The following is a 16,279-nucleotide window of genomic DNA, read 5'->3' as shown; positions in this document are numbered from 1 at the left end:
AAAAAAATGAAATACCTGAGAAATAATGAACAGAAAATAGGAAAGCTATTTGCAACAACATGAATGGGCCTGAGACCATGCTGCTAAGCAAAATAAGTCAGAAGGAGAAAGACAAATACCAGTTCATTTCACTGAAATGTGGAATATAAAGAAACAAAGCAAAGAAACAGACAAAACCAAAAGAAAAGAAACCTTTCTTTCTGTGTTAATCTTACTATAAGTTTGCTAAAAGCATGTATCTACACATTTATACTTTTTATTCAATGTGAGAAACTGAGAAAGTGTAATTTACTATTATTGCCCTATACTCCTTGACCTCTTTTCAAGGTCTCTAACTGCACAGTTAGTACCTGATATTGTTCCAAAGGTCACTAAGGTACCATTCCTTTTTTAAAAAATCTTTTTCTGCGTTTCTCTGACTAGATAATTTCTCTCTATCCAGCTTCAAATTCACCAATACTTTTGTTTTCTTCAATCTTTTATTGAAGCTTGTTTTTGAAGATGTTTTACTTTTCAGTACTAGAATTTCTGTATGATTTATTTTTAATATTTTCCTTTCTTCACTGAAAGTCCCCATTTTATTAAAACCATACATTTTTTCCCATTTTCAAAGTTTTAATAGGTGTATAAAAGATCGTATGAGGAGATTTCAATACCTAGTTCATATTAGGGTCATTTTCTACTGACTTATTTTTATAATATTTCATGGATATCTGTGTTGTATTGAGTTTAGGGCTACTACAAGCAATGCTACTATGAATATTTTATACATTTCTCCTGATTCTATTTAAGCATGAAAGGGCTGAATTATATACCTTTCCATATAATTCCAGTACTTTCTGAGAATTCTTATTTGTTTTCATTTCAACTATATTTACATATTTCTAATTTTAAATACTATCGAAAAGTAAGACATTTTGCCTCCCCTCAAAGGGTACATATTTAATACACTGAGAACCAGTGCCTTCCATTCACAATTCAAAGACTATTGAGTATTTACAAGGGTCAGTCACTGTTAAAGGAACTGGGAATAAGATGACAAACGAAACATAACCCTAGCATCACGAGCTTACATTCCAGGATTTTAATTTGTTTTTTACAGTCAATGGTTCTAAAATGCTTTATGCTACAGGATAACTATATATGGTGTTTTTAAAAAAACATACATTTCAAGGTGCCACCCCAAACCTACTCAATCTCAATTTTCAATGTATAGGTAAGGAATCTGAATACATACATATACGCTCATACACACATACATTTTTAAAGTGCTTAGCGATTTTTAACACAGCCAAATAACTTTATTGCAACTAAAAGAAATGATTCCCAGAATTACAAAAGTTAATGTTTAAAAATAACTGCTATCATATAAGGGTATAAAATTGCTAAATCTTTGTCTCTCAGTATTTCAAAAATAAAAATAAATATCTCAAAAAATACATCGCAAATACCTTTATCTCATAAACATTCAGTTGCTTGCTTTCTGCTGTACCCTTTTTTTTTAAGGCCTTATTCTGTTAAAAGTTAAAAACAAAGAATTTTATTTAGTATCAAAGCGATTCAAACCTACATTGTTACAGGCTTGGATTGAAACTACTAAAGGAAAGCATTAGTCTCTAAAACTGCAGTTAAAATAACCCTTCTTTTAAAGTAGTTTCATTTTGAGAATCAGTACATACCTCCTGTTGAAGTTCTTCAATGTGCTTGCTTTTATTTTCAACTTGTTTCCTTAAATTGTTACACTAAAAATTTATGAGAAATAATAACTATTTTATTCAATATTCTAGTTGAAATAAGTAATTTCCAACTAACAAAAATATTACAAAATAAGAGGTCACTTGAAAAATTATGTTGTTAAATAATTCCACTAACGTCAAACATTACGTGAGCAAGTACAATTTTAACAAAAGATTATCTCAATTACAAATTTGAATTTCTTAAGATTTCTTAGTCTACTTAGACAACATACGCATTCAACTACTCTAAAGAAAATGTGCCTTTGGGGTCAACTCTACAACAAACTGAATTATATATTAGTTGAATTTTGAAAAGCTGCAGTCAGAGGTAAGAATACCTATAATTTATCTTCTAAAGTCATTACCCATCTCTTATTTCTGAGATCTCTTCTCCTTTGGAAAAAATACATTAATATTACATTATTCTATCTCCTCCTAACTACATTCTAATCTCTCTCATAAAATACCAGCTAAAACACTTTTTTGTATATCTCACTCTCATGGACTATTTTGCCTGACTACAATATGCTATCTTGAACTATGAGGTATTAGTCTAAGAATTATTTGGCGTACTATAAAAGCAGCACAAATTTCTAAAGGACATTAAATATTACAAGTATGTATGTTGTTCTAATTTCCAACAAATAGGAACCCCAGTGGGGAAAAAAATTTAACCTCCCTGAATAGCACAGAATACTCTTATTTTTCTTGTGACATTCACATATAGTCATAGTTACTACTGTGAAGCTGAATAATATGTGGCACTACTATCTACAAAGTATTTATTTTGACCATACTTTAATAGTGTTCCACCCTTAACAAATGATCTACTTCAGAAAACACAAAAGAAAACTGTAAGAAAAGCTAAGGAAAAGTGAGAAAAATTTTAATGATTTTCACTCCAATTTGATTGGCTATTTGGTGGGATGCCTAGAAATTCCTTAAAAGGTTTTAAATTATCACAGTTCATTTTTAAGTAAAATAATGCATGTGCATAGAAATAGGGAATTTTGTTCATCAGAATTATAGTTAGAAGAAATGGTGTTATAAGAGGTTAGAATTTTAATAATAAATGACTTGCCAAAGGAAAAGTCAAGTATGAGGACAAGTGTGTGATGAGGTATAGAAAAGAGGGAAGTGAATTGGAATAGGCAGTCAGGCAGTAAAACGTTTCACATTAATAGCAGAAACTTTCCTACAGCTTTCTTAATTACAGAAATGTGAGAGATGTAAGAATGATTTTTAAAAGCATATTACTACTCTAAATATAGCCACAACAAATGTAAATGCTGACTATATGAAATTTTGGGAAAGGGAAGAAGAGATAACCAAAGCAGTTTTCTTAAACTGCTCTTTGAAGTACTGTGCAAAACTCCTGAACCCAGAGCCTCTTCAAAGAAACCTGTAATAAAAATCCTCTATTAGTCCTCAAAAGTCTTCAAAGGAGAGTTCAGATTTATTTGTACAGAACAATGTAAAGGCTACTAGCCCTAAAGAATCTAGTCACATATATTGTTACTAAGCCTCTATTCCCAAACATTATTTGCAATTTGATAATACCTTGTTTTCTAATATCTTCATTTGTTTATCTTTTTTTAAAACTTGACATTCAATGCTTCGAGCCTAAAAAATATTAGTTGATAGCATAATTAAAAATGGTAACATAATTTCTATTTTCTTCTATATCTTTTAGAAATGGAATTACAAAGTTTAGTATTTTGACAGTTATCAGTTCTCCCAGTTTATTTCAGTATTCGCTTTTAAAAACAGAAATTGTCTTTGTGTTAATGTTTATATGTTAATGTTCATCATTCTTAATATCACTTTGTGCTATTTTATCATTTTTTCCAGTTTACCTTCAATTTTTAATTGCCTTGTACATAAACGTTTACAATCTCTTTAAATAATCTGAATCTTGTAACAAGCAATTGATTGGTATTACTATCTCCATTTTAGAAGGAACAAACCTGAGGATCAGATAAATTACGTATGGAATAATACATGTCTAAACTAAGGTAGCAGACCAGGAAAAAGACAAGTAATAAAATTCACTGTCAGGCAAAGTATCTGAGAAATATTTGCAGCTTAGAAGCAGTTTCAATAGGTAATTAAAATCCAACCATCAAAATTTAAATGTTACCTTGTCTTTCATTTTGTTTTCCGTTTCACTAATACTTTCTATATTGGTAAAATAAATTTAAGTTCTTATTAGAGGATTTTGATTTACATTAAACATTAAATTCTGATTTTTCCTCATTACAAACAAGATTAGTGTTTTGAAGTGGCCTCTGACACAAATTTTAAAGTAGTGAATTACCAAAATTTTACAAAATTACTTCATTTTTTCATGGCTGAATTTAATTAGTAATATGAAACAAAGAAAAAATAATTTTGAGAGAAAAAATGTGGCATAATCAAAAGAAGGCCAGCTCTAAAAAAAAAGTCAAGCTCTACTACCTTTCCATTTGTAACCTTTCAAAGATTTTTACCCTTTCCAGGTTCAATTTCCTAATTCATAAAATGAGAACAAAAATGACTTCCAGTTAAATAAAATAACATACATGAAGAAACTACGATGTTTCTGGTCCATTTTAAGCCCTTAGAAAGGAGAGCTCAGGGCCTCCCTGGTGGCACAAGGGGTTAAGATGCAACCTACGAAGCTATCCGCAGCCTCTGCAGCAGGAGTTCAATCCCTGGCCAGCCAGGGAGCAACCCACATGGCGCAGCAGACCTCTCCTGATTGGCCTGTTGCTCCCCTTAGCAGTATACTTCAGTCAATCTGCCTGTTCTGTTCCCCACTCTGTCTCTGGTGAATCCACCGCCCCCCCCACCCCCGCATCTCTGGCCTGTACCTCAGCTCTTGTATGCATAAATAAATAAATCTTTTAAAAAATTATTAAAACAAAAATGCGAGCTCATCTCATTCCTACAATTTTCTAACGTACAAATATGACATTCCTTAGATCAAAACTCTTCAATAACCTCAAACTCCTAAATATAGCTTATGAAGCCATAAGTGACCATCCTCATCTCTCTCCACCTTAATTTGAACACATCCTCATTTCTCTCATCTCTCTCCACTCTCATCTTGTCCTACTCTCTCCACTATCACCAATACCTTAAATTCCAGATGTCATAGTCTGTCTTCAGAATGGGTATGCAGCTCATGCCTGATCAGATTACTCTATCCCCCCAGCCACAAACTGACTCAGGAATAAGTGAACAACATTAGGCCAAAGTCACCTCCAAAATTTTTTTCAGAACTTTTGAAACTATTTACCACAGTCTTCCAATTGATTCCAATGCCTTCTACCACTCTCATTCCACTCTTAAAAATTAAAAATGTCAGTTCCCTAATATAAAACTTTAATTGGATCACCACTTTCCATATAAACAAATGAAATTCATACTCAGCACCCAGAACAGAGCATAGTAAGTAGTTAATAATATTTGTTGAATGAATGAAAAAGCAGCTAAGGCTTTCATAATCTAGCTTGATCTTGCTATCTTGGTATAACTTTCTCTCACCAAATATATGAGAGATACCATATGATTTCACATATCTTGTACTACTGCACTTTCAGAAGATTATTCCCTAAAATAGTCTTTCTTCCTATCTCAATTTGTTAAAATCATACCTACCAAAGTACAACACAAACTTATTAACCAATTTATCAGTATATTTTATATTATTAAAACAAGCATTTTATTTAGCTTAAAAATGTATATCAACATTAAATATTGAACATTTATGAATGAAATTTAGAATTGTCATTATTTCTCTAAATCTAAACCATACAAGCAAAATAACCCAACTTTGACTATATTTTTAAGATCAACAGCCTACATTCCCTAGAGCACCTACTATTTATACACGAGTATACTTCATTAATTTAGACAGATAAATGCTAATTTTATGATTTGAAATTTTGTGCTACAAACTTTTATTTAATATAACATACATTTTCTTCACTCTTGTCCAATTTACATTTAACTTCATCTCCTTTCTGTTTTAGTTCTTCTCTCACAGATTCCAGTTCATTCCTTAAGGGAAATGAAAGAGTGACATTGTAATAAAATTTATGTTTTTTATTCCCTTTCTGGGATCTCTAAAATGGTTCACCATTATTTTGTTAGTTTAATTTTTCATTTTATTTGGTAATTTTTCATATATTAATGCCGACAGGTATACTTCTACTCCTATATTTAATGTAGACATTTATTTTTTATTAATTATCTGGATACCTGCAGTCATTTTTCTAGGAGTTTTTAAAAAAACTCCTAGAAAGAACAATTATTTCTTATTTAAGTCAAGATTTCACTTTACTGTTTTCTTAGTCATTAGTCATCACTTTAAGACAGATAATTTTACACAAATTAGGGACATAAATACAAATGATTTTAATGAAGTTCATGACAGAAATTTGCATACACATAGATCCTTAATATGCAAAAAGTATACCTAGAAACCTACATAAGAAATAGTAATATCGGGCTTTCCTGGTGGCGCAGCGGGTTGAGTGCAGCACTGTGAAGCTGTCCGCAGCCTCTGCAGCGCGGGTTCAATTCCCGGCCAGCCAGGGGGCAACCCACATGGCATGGCAGACCTTTCCTGTCTCGCCCGCTATTCCCCTCAGCAGTGTATTTCAGTCAATCTGCCTGTTCTGTTTCCTGCTCTGTCTCTGGTGAATGCTCTAACCCACTGCACCTCTGGCCTGTACCCCAGCTCTTGTATAAATTAAAAAAAAATAATAAATCTTTAAAAATAAATAGTAATACCTCTGGAAAGTAATTCTGAATTAACAAGAAGAGAAAAATGGCAGCAAGAAAGACAACAGACAAGAATGAGAGCTTAATTTCCCTAAAGGCTCAGTTGTCCCTTTGAATTTTGTACCATATGAATACATTATCATTATACAGCTTTTTTAAATTAAAAATCTGTGCTTTTACATAGAAAAAAATGGTGCTTTGTCTCAGATGAATAATTAAAGCCATATCTAACTGTAGTCTTCCTTGTTACCACTTTGATATTGCTGGGTATAACCTGTGTGTGTGGAATAGTATTCAATCATTTAGAGTAAGTGACCTTGTGAAAACTGAATCCAAAATATGTACACTTTAACTGAGTATTAAACTTTTAATTGATGGACCTCTTTGGTGGCCTAGAGTTAAATCTCAATGCAGTCACTGGCACTGCCTGAGTTCAACGCCTGGCAAGGGAGTTAACCCACATAGGGCTCAGCAGATCTCTCCTGCCTTGCCCGCTGCTCCCCTTAGCAGTATATTTCAGTAGATCTACCTGCTCTGCTCCCCACTCTGTCTCTGGTGAATCCTCTCAGCCTCTGCACCTCTGGCCTATACCCCAGTTCTTTTTTTTTTTTTTTAAAGGTTAACAAAAGGTTTATTTACAAGGGAAGGGGAATGAGGAAATGTACAACTCAGGGAGAAAAGAGGGAGATAAATTCTTAAATGGGTCCTACCTGTTCCGCCAACCTGGAATCCCAAATGACCCACCAAGACCAAACCTGCCCGGCCAAGAACACAAGCCAAGCGTGCCCGACCCCACTAACATGGCTGGTTTTTATTTACAAACAGAAAATGGCTGCTTAACTCTGCCCTTAGGTCTGTACTCCAGTTCTTCTACTAAATAAATATTTTTAAAAGAAAAATAAACTTTTAATTGCTATAGTTTCACTTTTCCAAAACACATTCAGATGAAGTGTCCTTTAAGTCTAAATGATAGGTAGTTGTTTAAAAAGACATTATCCAAATAATTTGAATTCTCTAGAATCTCCTTAAAATATTATTTTTACCCCCTACCTATACAGAAGCTTAATAACTGAGATTCAATTATAAATAACTGGTACTTCTGAAGAAGAAAGTTAATCAAAAAGAATAAAAACATCAGTAAAAGTAGGATGAAAGATGACGTCCCAAATCTAGAAAATAGTAACAGCTATGAGCCAGGCAGTGTGCTCAGCACTTTATTCACACTACCTCCTGACTACCTCCTGCAATCCTATGAGGGAGCTATATTAGATCAAAGGAGATTCCAAGAAATTTTAAAAAGAAGTAAGTTTTAATGACCACATTCATTAAACTCATACTTCAGATTATAAGTACAAAGAAGAGACTCCAAATATTTGGAAATCATCTAAACTGTTTAATGGATATTTTAAAATTTAAAATACAAGACCAGATTATTTTAAAAACAGTGAATATGAAAACACTGCATTTCTAAAGCCCAATCATAGATCCATAGCTATATTAAAAGTATGTTGAGGGCCTCCCCGGTGGCGCAGCAGTTAAGCGCTGGGTTGCGAGGCTGCGGCATCAGTTCGATCCCTGGCCGCTGGGTGAGGGTTCCACATGGCGCGCAGACCTCTCCTGCCGCCCACTGCTCCCCTCAGCAGTGTACTTCGGTCCTTCTGCCTGTTCTGCTCCCTGCTCTGGCTCTGGTGAATTCTCTCACCCTCCCGCGCTTCTGACTGTACCCAGTGGTTGTATAAATAAATAAATAAATCTTAAAAATAAAAAATAAAATAAAATAAAAGTATGTTAATACCTTGAAATGTTATTATTTGAAAAAGAGAAGATAAACTGTCAATATATTAATATTAAAAATAACTAAAGATTATTATTTATTTCAGGCAGACAAAATTCTAAGAATAAAAGCAATGGGTAAAATTATAGAAAGAAAGATACTCAAATTCAATACAAAACTTAAAAAACATCTGTATGACAAAAAATTATCCAAAGTGAAAAGAAAATGATGGTTGGGGTAAATGGATACTATAAATAAAACAAGATAAAGGATTAATATATTTTAAAGTTTAAATAAATCAATAAGAAAACAAAGATTTCAAAATATTAGTGGGAAATACAAGCAATTTTTGCAAAAATATATTCTAGGAAGCCAACATGAAAAATTTCAAAGTTCACTCCAAAATTGAAAATTATAAATAATGAGTTACTTTTATGATATATAATCAAACAAATTAATAGTAATGTCCAAAACTAATTATTAAAGCATTTTGGAGCTAACATTTTCATATACTACTGCATGATTTACCACTACAACAACCTATTAGAAACTAAGTGACTATCAAAAGCTATTAAAATAATTATGCACAGGACTCCATGGTGGAGCAGCGGGTTGAGCACAGCACTGTGAAGCTGTCGCAGCCTCTGCAGCACGGGTTCGATTCCCAACTGACCAGGGAGATTCCCACATGGCGCAGCAGACCTCTCCTGTTGCGCCTGCTTCTCCCCTCAGCAGTGCTTTTGGTCCGTCTGCCTGTTCTGCTCCCCATTCTGTCTCTGGTAAATCCTCTCACCCTCCCGCGCCTCTGACCTGTACCCCAGCTATTGTATAATAAAAAATAAAATCTTTTAAAAAATAATAATAATAATTATGCACAATTCAATAAATTCTACTTGAAATTTATATTATTAAATTCAAATTGAAAAGTATTAGAGGGATGAAGCCAATTTTTTTTAGAAGAATTTATTTTTTTTTAAAAGATTTATTTATTTAATTATTTATTTATTTATACAAGCACTGGGTACAGTCAGAAGTGTGGGAGGGCAAGAGAATTCACCAGAGCCAGAGGGGAGAGCAGAACAGGCAGACTGACGAAATACACTGCTGAGGGGAGCAGCGGGCAGCAGGAGAGGTCTGCGCACCATGTGGGACCCTCCTACGGCGGCCAGGGATCGAACCAGTGCTGCAGAGGCTGCGGGCAGCTTTGCAAGCCAGCGCTCAACCGCTGCGCCACCAAGGAGGCCTGCCACTTTTATTTTTAAGCAGAATTCCAAAGTAGTAATTTAAATCTTTTACTTACACTATATTCGGCATAAGTTTAATCTAAATTAACAATAACAAATAGGAAAAAAAATACAAAAATATTTTGCCAGACAACAAAACACCAATTCATTAGTCTTGCCTTAATTGTGTTTCTGTGTCTTCCAGATTTTCTATTTGTTTCAACATTCTTTCTTCTTGCTTTTTGCTATTCTAAAGAAATAACCAATGTTGTTTATATTATTTTGATTCAACAAGAACAAAATTGAAACTATTGATTAAGACCTGTAAATTGCAGCATAAAATGTATTATGCTCTATATAAACCAAGAGAATACACTATAGCATAAGTTCATACTACCTTTCCAGTCTTACTTTAATTATTCCCTAAAAAGCTCTATATACCTGCTAACAAAGCAAGCCTTACTTGCTGTTTCCTAGTGATAGTCTGAGACTTTTATAGTTTTTGTTAATATTGTAGCTTCAAGGAATACTTGTTTACTCATTGTTACCACTGAACATGCAATTCATGTTTTAAGGTGGAAGTCAATGTTACAGTCCCTCAAAAACCTTTCCTTCCACCAAAACAGAAGTATCTGTGGACTCTGCTAACACTCTGTCCCAAAACAATACATAGCATACTATTTAAATTTGAGCATCTAATTTTTCTACTAGGTCATTCATAGCTCCTAAACAGGAAAGAAAAGTAAGTCACTGATACTTTAATTTTTCAACTCACATTAATATCTTCTTGCTGTTTCTTGAGTTCTAGGGCCATATCATTTGTTTCTTGTGCCAGTTCTTTGTTCTCCAATGAAAGCTTGTTGCAACTTGCAGTTAGTTCTGTATTCTTAAGCCTATTTTTTAAGAAAATGTGATGCCAAAATATTACATATGAAATTATACAATGTGGAATTTTAAATAATCTTAGAGGAAAGGGCTGAGATTATAAAATAAATAAGATTGGCCATTAGTTAATAATTTCTGAAGCCAGGTGATAGGTATAAACGAGCTCATTACTTCCACTACTTTGTACATGTTTGAAATTTTTATGTAAGTTTTTCAAGACGCCCTATATATTTCCTTGCATATTCTCACACCTCCATCCCCTCACTTTATCACAAATTTTGAAGGGTATACTTCATATAATTTTTCCCTTCTAGTAGACAATATTTTAGAAACTCTTTCAAACTTATCTGATTAAAATAGTTCATGAGTCGTGAACTAATATAATTAAAATAAATAAAACTACATTTAACCTTATGTGTAACACTTAAAGGTCTCAAAAGCTCCATACTGGAAGAGCAATTACTTGCCACATGCAGGGGAGAAAAATCTGCTGCCCCAAGGCGTCTTTTTAACAAGAGGTTTATTTCATGGGGAAGATTCTGAAGTCTGGATGGAAATTGCTTTTGTAAGCTTCTCTCTGTAAGAACCTCTCCCAATAAGCCCTAATTTCCTTATGTCTTTTCTGCATACCTTTTATTTGAATACTTTTCCCTAGTGAAAGCCTTAACTAAATTTCCCTCTTGCCCTTACCCACGAGGCCAAATTCCCTATTTAAGATTGAATCTAAAGTCATTTGGGTGAGTAACTCAGTCATGTTAGCTTCCTCCCAGGTATACCAGAGGCAAAAGTGTTATTATTAGACCTTTTTTTCTCATCAATTTGTTTGATGTTTGATTATTTCCCAGCTAGAACCACCCAGAGGGATATAGGACAATTTCCATTGCATCTGGTATGTTACTGGTTGCAACCAGGATCACTTTTAAATGAAGAAGTGGAGTATATGGCTTTATGAAATGATTTCAGGAGTACTTATTCTCTCCTCCTTCTTATGCTGGAAATTCATTAAAGAGTAAAGCTTTTCATAAAAAATGAAAGGTTGTAAAAGCAAAACTACCAGGGATGATATAAATTTATATTAAAGTAGTACAAATTAGTTCAGTAACTAAAAGCAATCTTGGTTAAAATTATCCTACGGCCTTCCTGGTGGTGCAAGGGGTTAAGATGCAACCTATGAAGCTACCTGCAGCCACAGCAGCACAAGTTCGATCCCTAGCCAGGGAGATACCCACATGGCAAAGCAGACCTCTCTGACTTGCCCACTGCTCCCCCTAGCAGTGTATTTCAGTCAGGTCGCCTGTTCTGTTTCCCACTCTGTCTCTGGTGAATCCTCTCACCCCCCACACCTTTGGCCTGTACTCCCAGTTCTTGTATACATAAATAAATCAATCTTAAAAAAAAAAATTATATCCTAAACACCTAAAAAGATACTGTTGGAACGGTACCAGACACAGGGAATGGACACTAAATGGAAAGGAACAAGATGCTCAGTAAACTAATTACTTCTTATTTTTATCAAGAGTAGAGAACAGCAACCAAAAGGAAAATAATCATGCATACCACTAGATTGGCTATTTGAGTAATTATGAATAATAACGCAATAATTATTTCCTCCTATTTTCAAAATTAAACATACTAATGAATTTGTATTAAGAAATTTCATCAAGGACCTCCCTGGTGGCACAAGGGGTTAATCACAGCACTATGAAGCTATCCGCAGTTTCTGCATCATGAGTTCAATCCCTGGCCGGCCAGAGACCTACCCACATGGCACAGCAGACCTCTCCTGTCTTGCCCACTGCTTCCCTCAGAAGTGTATTTCAGTTTATCTGCCTGTTCTGTTCCCCACTCTGTCTCTGGTGAATCCTCTCATCCCCCACATCTCTGGCCTGTACACCAGTTCTTGTATGCATAAATAAATAAATCTTTTTAAAAAAATAGCAGTAGTTCTCAGCTTTGTGATATACTTTTGATGTCAATGATATGTACTTCCCTAAGCAATGGAATTGGTAAATTATTCTTAACTAGAAAGAAAATATAACTTTAAACCCATTCTAATAAATATTAACCATAATTTACTTATCATTAACTACTAGAAAGCTTAGGAATTGAATACATAAATTATTTATAGGAAAATATACATACTTCTCATTTTCAAGCTCAGTTTTCAGCTCTTTAACCTGTTTGGAATAATGTTGTTCACTTGTTTCAATGACAGTCAGTTGTACTTCCAAATCATGTACTTTTTTCTGGAAAAGAAATGTGTATAAACACAGCAAATATTTTTACAATTTTCTCATTGACAAAATATGGTCACTCTGTAATCAAGTCATATATTTGGCAAAAAAGTCCTAAGAATGTGTCAAGTTTTAGAAATGTAATCATTATAACTACTATAATTTTAACCATTACATATGGTTGTATCATAACCATAATTTTGAAACAAAAAGCAATCAGAAATGCATTATAAGTTTATTCTATTCTATCAACCAATAAAATATTTACCAAAAAATTTACATTCAGTAAAACGTTTTCATCAGTTTTACTCTACAAGTAATTAAATTCTATTAAAATGTTATGTTGAGATATATTAATGAAATAAGGTATCTTAAAAACTAAGCTTTTTTGCTATTGTAAAAGAATGTAATACTGTTATGAAGTGAAAACATACTTTTTAAAAATAAGATATTCTAAACATATAAACTGAGCACTATTAAAACTATTGTAAGTAAGAACGTAAAAGCTAAATTTTAAATGTATCAGTTAAGAAAGACATCAAGAAATGTAATCACTATAAATCATAGTATTATGCACACTATTTATAATTCAAATGGTGATCTTTCTCTGGCACGTTATAACAGGATCTCCTATTAAATCTGATTTAAAATCAGTCATTAGCATATTAAATATAACAGAAAGATACTTTAAAAGGAATTTTAAGATGAAATCTTTCACAAAGCTAGTACCTTCATCATAATCTATTTTGTAACTCTGTACTCTACTAACAAAACATTTAAAAGAAAAATGTAGTTTTTTTAAATAAACCTCTCTGGTTTCAAGAAGACCAGTTAGTTCTTGTTCTGTTCCTTTTAATTCTTCAACAATCTTCTCAAATTGTGTCTTTTCCTCTAAAAGACTTTGGTTTTCCACCTATTTAAAAACATTAACAAATCATGACAAAAAGAACATATACATCCAAAATAATCAAACTGCTTAACGAGGGTTGTGGAGAAAAATGAGTTTTTCTCTTTGGTTAAATTTTTTTTTTAAACAGAGAAAATAAGTCATCGTTAAGTAAATTCCAAAACAATATAACAGAAGATTTAATGGACAGAGTCCAGGAATATTTTTTATTTTTTAAAAAATACAAAATTAAAGATTTTTTAAGACCTCCGTCTTAGTAAATAATGGAAATGAATGAAAAAAAGTCAAAAATAAAGAAGATTAGTAACTGGATATAACATATATAGGATGTTCTATCAAACCATGGTAGAGTATACATTCTTTTCCAAAGGCACATGGGACATTCACTAAAATATACCACATACTGATTTCTAAAAAAAACCTAACAAATTTAAATAATAAAACAAAGCACATCAACTAACCGAAATGGAATAAAACTAGATAAAAGTAACAGAAATATAACAGGAAAATCTCCAAATTCATGGAAATTAAATGAAACAATAAATATCTAAATACCCCAAGTAAATGCCTAAATATCTAAATATCCCAGGATCAAAGAGCAAATCTTAAAAGAAGTTAGAAATATTTTAATCTAAATGAAAATGAAAATATAAAATATCAAAATTGATGGGATAGAGCTAAAAAGGTGATTAGAATAAATTTATAGAATTAAACTGCCTATATTAGAAGGCTCAACATAATCTAAGTTTCTAACTTAAGAACTTCAAAAAAGGGATCTCCCTGGTGGCACAAGGGGTTAAGCTTCAGCACTACACAGCTATCCACAACTACTGCAGCACAAGTTTGATCCCTGACCAGGGAGCTGACCCACATGGCACAGCAGACCTCTCACTGCTCCCCTCAGCAGTGTATTTCAGTCATTGTGCCTGTTCTGTTCTCCTTGTCTCGGGTGAATCCTCCCATTCCCCACACCTTTGGCCTGTACCCCAGTTCTTGTATAAATAAATTAATAAAAATCTAAAAAAAAAAAAAGGCAAAATAAACACAACGCATGCAGAAGGAAAGAAACAGTAAACAACAATGAAATTGAAAGAAGAAAAAAGGAACTAGAATAACAAACAATTTTGAAAAATAATATACAAAATGGAGAAATCATACTCTTCAAATATAAGATGTACTATAAAGCTATAATAATCAAGACAATATTATTTTGGTGAATTCACAGACAAGTAGATCAAGGAAACAAAGAGTAAAGAAAAAGACTTACACGATTATGGTCAACTTTTTTTTAATATGCAAAGTCAACTCAATGGAAAAAGGAGAGTCTTTCTAAGAATGGTAATATCACACTACATCTATCCAAATTGTTTAAATCTTAAAATCTCTTTCAAAACCATCCACTTTTTTCTCATTACCACCACCACCACCACCACCACCTGAAACCACTTTCATTTCTCTGGACACAATGATTGTCCTATTTTAATATACTGTTCTCCATACTGAAAGCCAAATGAGCTTTTCAAAATGCAAATCTGACCAAGTAATGCTATAGTGAAATTTTTTCTAGAGTTTTTCATTCTTTTTAAAATACAAAATTTTCTTGATCATGAAGAAAAGATATTGATTTAAAAGACTATGAGTCCCCAGGTTCCTACAACCTAACTCTTTGGCCTTATTCTGTACCACTCTCTTCCTTTCGCTCCATGTTGTCCTTTCCATAATCCTTCCTATCAAAAGATCTTTGCATAGGGACTCCCTGGTGGCGCAAGGGTTTGTCCGCAGCCACTGCAGCACAATTTCAATTCCCCGGCTGGTCAGGGAGCAATCCACATGGCACAGCAGACCTCTACTGACTTGCCCACTGCTCCCCTCAGCAGTGTACTTCAGTCAATCTGCCTGTTCTGTTCCCCACTTTGTCTCCAGTGAATCCTCTCACCCTCCCCGCTGCCCCTACACCTCTGGCCTGTACCCCAGCTCTTTTTGTTTTAAAGATATATTTATTTTTATACAAGAGCTGGGGTACAGGCCAGAGGCACGGGAGGGTGAGAGGATTCACCAGAGACAGAGCGGGGAGCAGAATAGGCAGAAGGACCAAAATATACTACTGAGGAGAGCAGCGGGTGTGACAGGAGAGGTCTGCCACACCATGTGGGAATCTCCCTGGCCAGCCAGGAACCGAACCCTCGCTGCAGGGGCTTCAGACAGCTTCACAGTGCTGCGCTCAACCCTCTACGCCACCAGGGAGGCCCTACCCCAGCTTTTGTATGCATAAATAAATAAATCTGTTTTTAAAAAAAGATCTTTACATATACTATGTACTCTACCTGAAAAGCTCCTCCTTCCCTCCTCTAGATTTCAGTTCAGTCTTTATTTTTTCAAAAAAAAGCCTCTCCTGACCTATTTCAAATCCCTTTATTATAGGTCTCATAACACTGTGAATCCTTTATTGGCCTTGTCACAACTATATTACTACTTTCGGGCTTTCTGATTATATTTAAGTAACTGTTTCATGCCTATTGTTCCATGAAATCAAGAATATGCATGCATTTGTTCCCCACTATATTCAAAAGTAAACAGGAACTCCACAAATATTTATTAAATGAGTAAATATATTATTTATCCCTCAAGCACCCTAAGAGATATGTAAAATTATTTTCATTTCACAGATAGAAAAATTGAGGTATCAAGAGTTTAGGTTAATTGCTCCAGATCTAAATAATGAATTGAATAGCAATCAAAGCATTATTATT

At 33.6% G+C, this 16,279-nt stretch overlaps 1 protein-coding gene across 2 annotated transcripts in view; it reads right to left on the bottom strand.

Annotated features, from left to right (window-relative positions):
* Positions 1 to 16,279, bottom strand: part of SYCP1 (synaptonemal complex protein 1) — a 55,714-nt gene that overhangs the window by 18,455 nt on the left and 20,980 nt on the right. For both annotated transcript variants that reach the window (XM_037499305.2, XM_054691034.1), the window contains exons 17-24: positions 13,431 to 13,535; positions 12,531 to 12,634; positions 10,279 to 10,396; positions 9,683 to 9,753; positions 5,699 to 5,780; positions 3,297 to 3,359; positions 1,680 to 1,742; positions 1,452 to 1,514 (exon numbers count right to left, since the gene is read on the bottom strand). In XM_037499305.2, the coding sequence (XP_037355202.1) occupies positions 1,452 to 1,514; positions 1,680 to 1,742; positions 3,297 to 3,359; positions 5,699 to 5,780; positions 9,683 to 9,753; positions 10,279 to 10,396; positions 12,531 to 12,634; positions 13,431 to 13,535 (669 nt within the window). The remainder of the gene's footprint in view (positions 1 to 1,451; positions 1,515 to 1,679; positions 1,743 to 3,296; positions 3,360 to 5,698; positions 5,781 to 9,682; positions 9,754 to 10,278; positions 10,397 to 12,530; positions 12,635 to 13,430; positions 13,536 to 16,279) is intronic.

Source organism: Talpa occidentalis, unplaced genomic scaffold (genome assembly GCF_014898055.3).
Source record: "Talpa occidentalis isolate TD23 unplaced genomic scaffold, MPIMG_talOcc4v2.1 talOcc4.9, whole genome shotgun sequence".
Lineage (NCBI taxonomy): Eukaryota > Metazoa > Chordata > Mammalia > Eulipotyphla > Talpidae > Talpa > Talpa occidentalis.
The sequence above is the reverse complement of the archived record's forward strand: the minus strand, read 5'-3'. Positions and strand labels throughout refer to the sequence as shown.